Below are 9,986 nucleotides of genomic sequence, written 5' to 3' on the forward strand. Positions count from 1 at the left end.
TGACATGAGACAGCCTCACCCAACTCCTGTGACTCCTCCAAGCCTGGGACCATCTCCCACCAGGTCATGCTGTCTGTCTATTATCAGCTGTGTCTTGAAACGGCTGAAGTAAAATGCTGGAGGTCCCCAGATAGTCCAGCCCACACTTAGAAAGCAGGATTTTCAGGGACTTGAAACCCTACGCTGCCTCTGGAAGTGTGGATAGGCAAGCAGACATGCGAGAAAAATAAACTAAAAGGTTCTGCCAACAGAAACAGCAGGCACAGACTCTGTAAGCACAGAGAAACCCTCCCAATAAAAGCAACCATCCTGGCAGGACAGCGGAAGAAAACAGTCCCCATATGCTGATTTTTGTCTCGGCATCCTGTGGAAATCATGCCTGGTTACAACCCCCTGGAGCCCAAGGGACCAGTTCCAAGATCGCAGGAAGAAATCAAAGGAAAGTACCTGGCTCGCTGCTGAGAGCCCAGGCTGAAAATCAAAATGTAGTGACAGAGGGAAGCAATGTGGAATATTTCTGTTATGAAAGTGTTTTCTGATACATTCTTGAAAAGACAAAACTGGTCACTGGATTCAGCTGGTAAATAAGTTATAGTCCGTCAACTACTGGCCTAGCTAGGTATGTTCAGGAATAACCAAGCCCTTTGATCCCTTCTTGACTTCTCTCTGCCAGATGCTGTAACCAACCCAGTTCCACATCCCTCAGGAGAACAGGAGGCATCTTGAACTTTGATAAACCAAGAAGGCAGCCACTTCTTGAGTTCACTTGAATACATCCATGTTTTATTTGCTTAAATAAAGATAGAATCTCGGTTTTACAATTCCAGTTTTGTAGCAATAGCAACAACCGCAGCAGCATGAGTAGACACAGGGAGGGGATGGCTGTTGGCACTGAACTTTGCAACAAAGAGTTCAAAATCTTGGCTCCTTTGGAAATTGTGCGTATCATTTAAAATAAATTAAGCAATTTAAATATATTATAATATACTTTTTTTTAATGTATTTTTAAAACACATAAGCCTAATAAAATAGGTTGTTTGTTTTTTTTTTTTTAAAAGTCAATGATCCAACATCTGTTAGGAATAAAAGATGCTGCGTAACACTCTCCAGCAATACATACTGTCTGCACAGCCTGTGCCCAATGCGGCTCTTGAGCTTCAGCTATCAGCATCAATACATGCCCAGGGTACAGCAAACAACATGCTGCACCTGTGCCTCCTACACCTCGGCTTGTTCAGCCTCTGCCCTCTCCCACAGGAAGTGCCAGTCCTCACACAGATCCCATGAGATCCATGCTGGGGCAGCAGCAGTTTCACCTTCAGAGAGCTCCCTCAGCAGTTCCTCTGGCAGGGCTGGGCAGCGCACTAGGGCCTGAGCCTGTTCCGACCCCAGGACCCCTGCGCTAACCAGCTCCCAGAGGACGTGTCTGTTCAAAGATGTAAATCAGAACCACAGGTCACAGTGTCTTGGATCTTGAAGGAAATATCAAGCAGTGTTAAACTGAAGAAAAATCTAGAGGCCTGGGGAGGTCAGACGTTGGTAAATAAACAGTAACAGTAACTTTAATATCCTGTAAAAATATGTTGCACCTATGGAGGCAGAGCCTTCTCTTATACCTCAAGGGACCTGGTTGTCCAGAGGCTGCAAGCACTCCCTATCTATCTCTGTGAATACAAGTGTTCAGCCCTGTTTAGAAATCAGATCCCTCTAAAGCACTTTGCATTAAAGCTCCAGTCCCTTTGACATGTGGCTGCCCCACAGAGAAGGGCAGGATCACCCTGAGTTCCCCCAGAGGAGACTCCTTGCATGCTCAGAGACTGCTCGGCAACAGGGATTAGTTGCCACCAGCCAGCAGGAGGGCAGAGAGTGCCCTGCTCTAATGCACTGCCTAAGTGAGGCTGCTCGATTTGAGCTACACAAATTACCATCTAGTAGCTCATCACAGTGGGAACTGCATTCAGCAGCTAGTGGATATGTACTCAGGGAAGCTCTCCCTGTGGCAGGCTCCTATGTGCTTATGGGCAAAGACGGAGTTTTGGACAAACGTTTGCACAGGAAGTTGCAGGACATGAGGTTATAATGGCAAAGACTGCAGTCAGCAAGCACTCACCTCTTTGCTACACAGACAGCTTGGGACTAAAACCTAGCAGGGGGCAGAAGCCGAGATCAACAAGGCCTGGCGTCCTTTTCTAGAAGGTTCCCTGCCCCCCACTACCACTTTTCAGCCATGTTGAAACAGAGGGGGAACCACTGCAGCTCTCTCCCCAGTGGACTGAACACTGCAGCCATAAACAAAGGCCAATTAACTAAGTGGACATCCTCTACCAGTAAAATCTGTCATATGAATCACAGATAAAACATACTGGATTCCCCATTAGGGAGTAAGTGTCAGGACAATGGCATGAGTTAACTGTGTTCAGCTGCACTGCACCTGACACAACAGGTAATGAAGTGAATGGTTATATGTTGCAGCATCCAGATGAGAACATCCGTGCTAAAGCAACTGAAGATACTGAACCACCAGCTAACGAAGCACAGTGGTCACCAGCCCCACACACTGAGTGAGGGGATTTAACAGCTGACCACACATGACTCCCCCAGTCACCTGCACACCTAGGAGACATCCCACCCACCTACCATCGGTCTGCTAGAGCATATCACCTGGACAGGGTGATTACTTGTGACAGAAACCAGCTGAAGTTTCATGCTCCAGATCTCCTGAACTCCTGGTAACTCTAAACCCTTTGACGTGACCCGCTGAGTGTCCACATAGGTATTTTTCATCGAGGGCTTCAAGGTATGATAAGCAAGATCCAGTGCTGACCCTCCAGAAGAGACAAGGAAACATATATTAAACAAGAAGCAGACAGTCTCTCCACAAAACGACACTCACACAAGACAAAGTTAGATGTGAGGAAAAACAGTCAAGAAATAGGCAGCTACAAAGAAGTGATGCTGCCACATTCAAACACAGGTCCATCTCTCCTTCATATGTTGCTTCAGATCAGAGCTTTAACAATTCTCAGCACAATTCAGTCTCAGGACACAGTGCACTTCTCCCAAACAACAGATACACACACCTCAGCCACTCTAGTATTTGGCATTCTCACAGTGCATGGGCTAGTTTCTACAACAGGTTTTGTTCAGTATGCTGAGCAGACTTTCCTTTGGCAGTAAGGTCATGAGTTTAGTGGGTCTAGTTTTTTTTTTAGTTCAGGACTAAAATACTTCACGGAGTGTCTAGAGCGCTCTCAGCTTTGTTCCACAGGCAGTTCTTGGTACAGATCAGATCACTACTGTCTTTAGTGAATTTAAAGGACTTTAACCCAGTCCTTGAAACCTGCTAAAATAGGCAGAGGTGGAAGCAGGACTACTCTCACATGCTCTTTTAACAGCTCCCTCGTGCAGATGCATGCTCTGTGCCCGAAAACTCCAGCCAGAATTCAGATGGTGAGGCTGCAACTCCCCAGTGAGCAAACCACCTATTGTCCTTGTGGCCACTCTCCTCAGAGTGCCGCAGAGCTGCCCACGCTTATTCCAATCCAGCCGCTGGCTCGAGCGACATTCCCGAAGCAGCAGCCACTCTTAACAACAGGAAGACCCCGATTTGGAGCTGGAGTGCAGGTCAATGGTGTGGCCCAGCATGCAGTGCTCTAGCTGCTCCTCCACTGCCAGCACCTGTCGCACAGCCTCCTCAAAGGCCACTGCCACATTCGTGTCATCCTTGGCACTAGTCTCCAGGTATGGATAGTTACCATTTTCCATGCACCAGGCCTGGGCCTCCTCTGTGCTCACTTGCCTCTCAAGTTTGTCTATCTTGTTGCCCAGGACTACAAATGGAAAGTGTTCAGGGTCCTTCACGTCAGCATAATAGACAAACTCCTTCTGCCAGCTACTGAGGTTCTCAAAGCTCTGCCGGTCATCCACACTGAAGGTCAGCAGGCAGCAGTCTGCTCCCCTGTAAAAGGGGGTTCGCAGGCTCTTGAATCTCTCCTGTCCCGCAGTGTCCCAAATCTGGAGGGTCACAAAACGTCCATCCACCTCCAGGTCCCGGTTTAAGAACTCCACACCAATTGTGTGGAAAGCCTGTGAGTCAAACTTGTTGGTGACATACCGGTTCATGAGGGAACTTTTCCCAACTCCACCATCCCCAAGGAGAATGACCTTTAAGAGCAAGGACTTCCCACTCATTGCAGCAGGACGGAGGGGCGCAGTACCAAGGCAATCTGCAGGGTTCAGAAATAGTACAAAATAGCCATTTGACTCCTGGATTCTGCAGAAAGTTGCACACAGAAGAATAGAATATGGTATTTCCATCCCCATTTCTGAACAAGTTTTGTATATAAGAGGTAATCTCTCTTATTAGAGAGATTAGAGCTGGGAATTGGACAAGCTTTCAGGCACACAAGTCATCCTCAGGTCCAAATCGGAAGCAGCAGGTCACCACTGTAAGTGCAAGGTGAGAAGAACTGTTGGGAGTTTAGTATCAATTATACCACTTTTGGCGAAAACTCTGTATCTGAAAGCTTGTCTAGTTTTTCCAAAAATACCATCACTAGTTAAACATCTCTTCTGGCCTGTGTCCTCAGGCTATCACAGAAACAGCAAAATCACCAGGGATCACCGTCACCAGGCCTTCCCTTCCACTGTACAATCACTAGCTAAGTAATTTCTCCTATCTGACTTGCTCTACTGGAAGGATGTAAAAGATGTACAGGCCTAACATCAATACAAGTCATCCGGCAAACCAGTTCTTAATCACCCCAAGAACGCTGACTCACCTTACAAGTGGAGCTGTGCTTGTTCTCTGTGCATGATCTCTACAGCTCAGAAGGGGTTTCCCAGGCACAGAGACCCAGCTTCTCTGCTGCTCTTTTCTGGCAATGCTTTTCACAGGCCAGTTTGCTAGGGCACAGGTGCAAGTTCACAATGCAACAGCCCCGACACCACAGGTTCCTTAGTCAGCAGTTGCAAGAGAAAAGCCAAGTGCCAACCAGTCCCCCCCTCCCAGGGACATTCTGCAAGTGAAGGTAAAGGCCTGACATGGAATAAGACATTTGTTTGGCTGCTGTCTGTACTGTACCTGCTCTAGAAACACAGTGCTTCTGTCTCCAGGACTGTCCAAGGAACACCTTCCTCCAGCATAACAGTCACTAAAAAACAAACATCAGTCAGCAAGGTTGCCAGAGCTCCACTCGGTGCACTGCCTTTCAATTTGCAATGTTGACCCAGGCTGGAAGAACAACAGCAGAGCTCTAGGAAACTGAAAGTACAGTATTGATGGGTGGAGTAAAACAGGCAAGAACAAGGCACCGAGGACAGAGTCTCCCTTGCCCTAAGTAAAATGGAACACAGCCCATTTCTGACCAGGGCAGAGCCAGTACCTTATGGATGCTAAACCCAAAATAAGAAAAGAATAAATTGAAGCAGCTCTGGCATGAGTGCACAGGCTGTGTAACCTGTATCTCCCCTCAAAGCTATTGACGTCCCCTGGATTGATCTGCTTGGCCTGCCTACCCACACACTCTGGAATCTGATCTGAGGATTGAACATGTACCTGAATCTGCTAACCAGAAGAGTGAGCCAGCTGGCAAGAGCCTGGTATGAAAAAAGACTGGCTTGCTTACACCTGCTACCAACATTCCTGGGAAGGGTGTGGACACATAGTGCTGCTTAGTGATGACACCACCTCCAACCGATCAAAACAGGAGCATTTGACACTGCTCTGATCAGCACTCCTACTCCTTCCAGGCCCAAAATCACTTTTTGCATTAATCGCAGGGGGCCCTCTTCAACATTGTTTCTGCTCTTTTAACCAGTGCTTACCACAAAGCCAAAATCAGAAACTTCTGCTTCAAGTTAGTTTCTGTGGGAAGTGCAGAAACTCACTAAAGGCTCCCCAATTTCACTTCCCCTGCACAGAAACACCTCAAATCGAGCACAGCTAAACTAACTTGATGAGCCATGGGACATTTAAGAAGCATCTCTGCAACCCAATGGTTCTAAAGCAAAGAACAAAATGCAAATGTCACAAGAGACAAACAGGAATGCAGCACAGCTCCCTGGGGCCAATGGCTTTGGGGAACTCTCCCCTGAGCAGGTGAGCTGTTCAAAACCCTTGCTCTTCCTTTTCCAAACCCTTGCTGAGGGGGCTTTAAGATGGCCCCTGGCCCATCACCAAAGCCCTTCCTGACACATGCCATCAGCCCTGACAAGAGTTTCCGTTTAGAAATGGTTTGTTAGCAAGTGACTAGCAGAAGTTTTAAAAATGACTAATGGGTTATGCTAGGCTACTCCAGAGCCTGGCAGGTCAGCAGACTACTGACAGACATGACACAGCCAAGACACCGATAGGCACACTGCCACCCACGACACCGACGTTAGCAACGCTGTTTGCAACCTGCGTTCACCGGTCAGCCCCTTGCAAGCTATTCCGGAGGCTAACCTAGACTTGCAGCAGGACTGAAACCCCTCAGGCAGGACGCCAGAACCTGTTTGCAGATAAAAACAGAGGGGTGGGTGCGTGCGTGGGAGCTGCACGCTGGGCCCCCCCCCTCCCCGCTCCCCAGGCCCCGGCTCCCAGCTCGACAAGAGGCGAGATCCTCCGGCGGGCCCTTGCCTGGCTGCCCGGCCTTCTCCCGACCCGCAGCCGGACCCCCAGGCCGGAGCGGCCGAGGAGAGGCGCAGGGAGGGGGGGGACGCGGCCGAGGAGCTGCACCCCGCGACGCGGGGCGCGGGGCCCCTCGGAAGAGGGCCGGGGGAAAGAGGCGGCCCGCCGGCCCCAAGGAGCGTCTCGGGGCCGGGGCGGGGGGGGGGGGGGGGGGGGGGAAATGGCGCCGGGCCCGCCCGCCCTTACCTCCCTCCGCGCCGCCGCCACCGCCCACCTGACCCGCCGGGCGCAGGTGCCGGCTGCCCGCGCGCCTGCGCAGCGCACGCGCCCTGCCGACGGCGGCCGCGCGAGGCAGCGGGGAGGGGCCAGGCGGGGCCTCACCCCGCCCCCGCCCCGCCCCCCGCCCTCCTGCGGGGGCGGCCGGGCCTGGGGGCCGGTGTCGGTGTCGCTGCGGTCCCCTCCCTGCCCCTCGTGCCATCCGCGCGTCAGCCCGCTGGGCCCCGCCTGGCCCCCCTCTGCCCTCTCCTGCCACTCCCCTCACTCCGGTCCGCTCCGGTCCCCTCACAGTCCCCTCCTGCCCCCTCACCGCCCTCCTCGCGGTCCCCTCCGGTCGCCCTTCTGTCACTTCGTTCCCCCCGCCTGCCACCCCGCTGTCCCCGCACCAGCTCGCAGCTGCCGCCCCGCTGCCGGACCGGGGGGTGCTCTCTCGAAGCGGCGTGGCCTCCACGCGTGAGGCCACGGCACCCTCGCCGCAAAAAGCCCCTTACCCGCCTGCAGAACACAGTCCCCTGCGCCGTGTCACCGCAGGCCGGCAGTGGTGGCCGTCCCCAGCCCTGCGCATCCCCCCACGCCTGTTCTGGTGTGCTCGAACGAAGGCCCGTCTTCACCCTGCCAGCAGGATCCCAGCTGCTGCGCCAGGGGGGCATACAGAAATAAATTAACAAATACCCCAAATGGCTTCTTCCCGATTCCCCGGTTAGCGCTGAGGGTGGCAAGTGGCTGGCAGCTGCCCGAAGGAGTGCGACTCCTCCCACCCTCACCACCACCCGTGGGACCAGGAGGGAGAACGTCTTAAAGAAGGAGGCTTCTGGGGAAGAGCAGCAAATACAGATGTTTCAGAGGGACGGAAGGAAAAATAGAGGCGAGGTCACCCCAGCCTGGGACAGCCAGCAACGGGAGAGGGACGGGGAGACCAGACCCCTGGGTGGCTGGAGGCGGGGTTTGGGGAGCCGGAGCCACCTGCCACCCCCGGCATGCCACCCCCGGCATCGTCAGCTCTTCTTCCCGCCCTTGCCTGGTGCCCACCCAGAGACAGCTCCAGAACCTGGGGACACCTCTCGCTGGGGGCTGCAAGATGCCCCAGGCACCTTCCCCGGGGGGTGAGAGCGGAGACCCCTCACATGGAAGCCCAGGGCTTTTTGGCTGGCCGAACACAGCACCAGCCCCAGGGCCAAGCGGGTGCCATGAAAGTGCATTGATTCCCCCCTCCCCCCCGGAAAAACATGAGATGGGAGGAGGATTTAAATTAAGCCAGGGATTATAGTAATACCAGCCTCGGTGATCTGTCAGAGGAGATGGGGAACAAGAGAAGCGTAGGGGGATGAGGAGGAGGCAGCAGGCCGAGGGCCCGAGGGTGCAGGGTGTTGGCAGTCTGGGACTAGGGGAGCCTGGGGAATATGGGGGTGCTCCTCAGGCATGTATTTGGGGCACCAACGTACGCACCAGCACCAGGGCCAGAAGCACAGGGTGCTGCTGGTACAGGTGGCAGACCCAGCCTGCACCACCAGCTGTGGCTCGCTCCAAACCAGTCTGGATCCCTGTGCCAGCCCTGCCAGGGCCACACGCCGCTGGGGTGAGCCTCCGAGCACGGCACACCTCCCCCTGCCAGCTCCCTTTGCCCAGCAGCCGTTTAATCCCATTATTTGTCATTACTTATTTATTAGAGATCTAATTTAGCATGTAAGAATACTGAGGCCAGGAGGGGCGAGACGCCTCCTGAGCGAGATAGAGCCACCAGGACACATCCTGCTAAGGCAAGAGGGGCACGGTGCTCTGCAGCAGCACTGTGCTGTGCCCTGACACCCTGGACCACCCCGGGCAGGTCTGGCAAACACCAAAGTCTCAGGGGATGCTGCTTGCAGGGCTTAGGGAGGGCAGCATGTCCCTGCAGTGCGGCCAGGACAGCACAGGACCCGTGGCCTCAGCTGACCATGCCGGTGGTCAGGAGGCCCCCCATGTTCCCCCAGGCTGAGCCGTGGGTGCTGGGAGCTGTTGGAGAGTCACCTGCCCGTCTGAGCAGGGATCTGCCTGGGCAGGTTTGGCTCCCGGCAGCTGTGCAGCTTGGCTGCCTCCCTGAGCTGGGCTACAACCTGTTTGGCATCTGTAGTGGGTTGACCTTGGCTGAATGCCAGGTGCCCACCAAGCTGCTCTATCACTCCCTTCCTCAGTAGGACAGGGGGGGAGAAAATAAGATGGAAAAGAACTCGTGGGTCAAGAAAAAGACAGTTTAATAAAGCAAAAGCAAAAGCAAATGTCGTGCACGGAAGCAAAGGCAAACAAAAGATTTATTCTCTACTTCCCATCAGCAGGCCATGTCCAGCCACTTCCCGGGAAGTAGGGCTTCAGTAGGTGTAGCAGCTGCTCTGGAAGACAAATGTCATAAATGCCCCCACTCCTCCTCCTTTCTCTTAGCTTTTATTGCTGAGCAGATGTCCTATGGTATGGAATCTCCCTTTGGTCAGCTTGGGTCAGCTGTCCTGGCTATGTCCCATCCCAAGATCTTGCCCACCCCCAGCCTACTGGTGAGGGGGGAATGTTGGAGAGACAGCCTTGATGCTGTGGGAGCACTGCTCAGCAGCAGCCACAACACTGGTGTGTTATCAACACCTTTCTAGCTACCAATACAGAGCACAGCACTCTGAGGGCTGCTAGGGGGAAAATTAACTCCATCTCAGCCAGACCCAATACCTTCTCCACCCCTTATTCCATACTATTTGCATCATGTTCAGGTTCCACATAATTTAATACATATATATATCTTCCAACCATCCCATTGTATTTAACTCTCATTACTGAAATCTCTTCTTACCAACACTTACAACTTATACTACATACTTAAACCATCTTTATACCCAACATACAGATTTATACATTCTCATAAACTACTATCCTCTGTCCTTTAACAGATAGATATTATCCCATTCCATGGGCTTCCTCCACTCCTCCAAATGTTCATAAGAACAGTCTATGACTTGGTCCCCATCTGTCAAGATGGCTGCTCAGGACAGGAGAAGCAGTAGGTTCAATTGTTGGGCACCAACACGGGCTTGGTTTGGGTCATCATTGCACTTGCCTGGTTCCTTGTGAAACTCACTCT

At 52.7% G+C, this 9,986-nt stretch overlaps 1 protein-coding gene across 10 annotated transcripts; it reads right to left on the reverse strand.

Annotated features, from left to right (window-relative positions):
* Window positions 1-761: 761 nt before the first annotated feature.
* On the reverse strand, window positions 762-7,621 carry RAB9B (RAB9B, member RAS oncogene family). Of its 10 annotated transcripts, none has more exons than XM_029997163.2 (4): window positions 6,857-6,928; window positions 5,084-5,153; window positions 4,782-4,905; window positions 762-4,226 (listed from the first exon to the last, which is right to left on the reverse strand). In XM_029997163.2, the coding sequence occupies exon 4, from the start codon at window positions 4,189-4,191 to the stop codon at window positions 3,586-3,588; it is 606 nt and encodes a 201-aa protein (XP_029853023.1). In that variant the 5' UTR covers window positions 4,192-4,226; window positions 4,782-4,905; window positions 5,084-5,153; window positions 6,857-6,928; the 3' UTR covers window positions 762-3,585. The 10 variants fall into 10 exon arrangements, with proteins under 10 accessions (XP_029853023.1, XP_029853022.1, XP_029853018.1 ...); XM_029997162.2 differs by lacking the exon at window positions 6,857-6,928 and adding an exon at window positions 6,446-6,831; XM_029997158.2 differs by lacking the exons at window positions 4,782-4,905; window positions 6,857-6,928 and adding an exon at window positions 7,378-7,621.
* Between the last annotated feature and the right edge of the window lie 2,365 nt (window positions 7,622-9,986).

Source organism: Aquila chrysaetos, chromosome 21 (assembly GCF_900496995.4).
Source record: "Aquila chrysaetos chrysaetos chromosome 21, bAquChr1.4, whole genome shotgun sequence".
Taxonomy (NCBI): Eukaryota; Metazoa; Chordata; class Aves; order Accipitriformes; family Accipitridae; genus Aquila; species Aquila chrysaetos.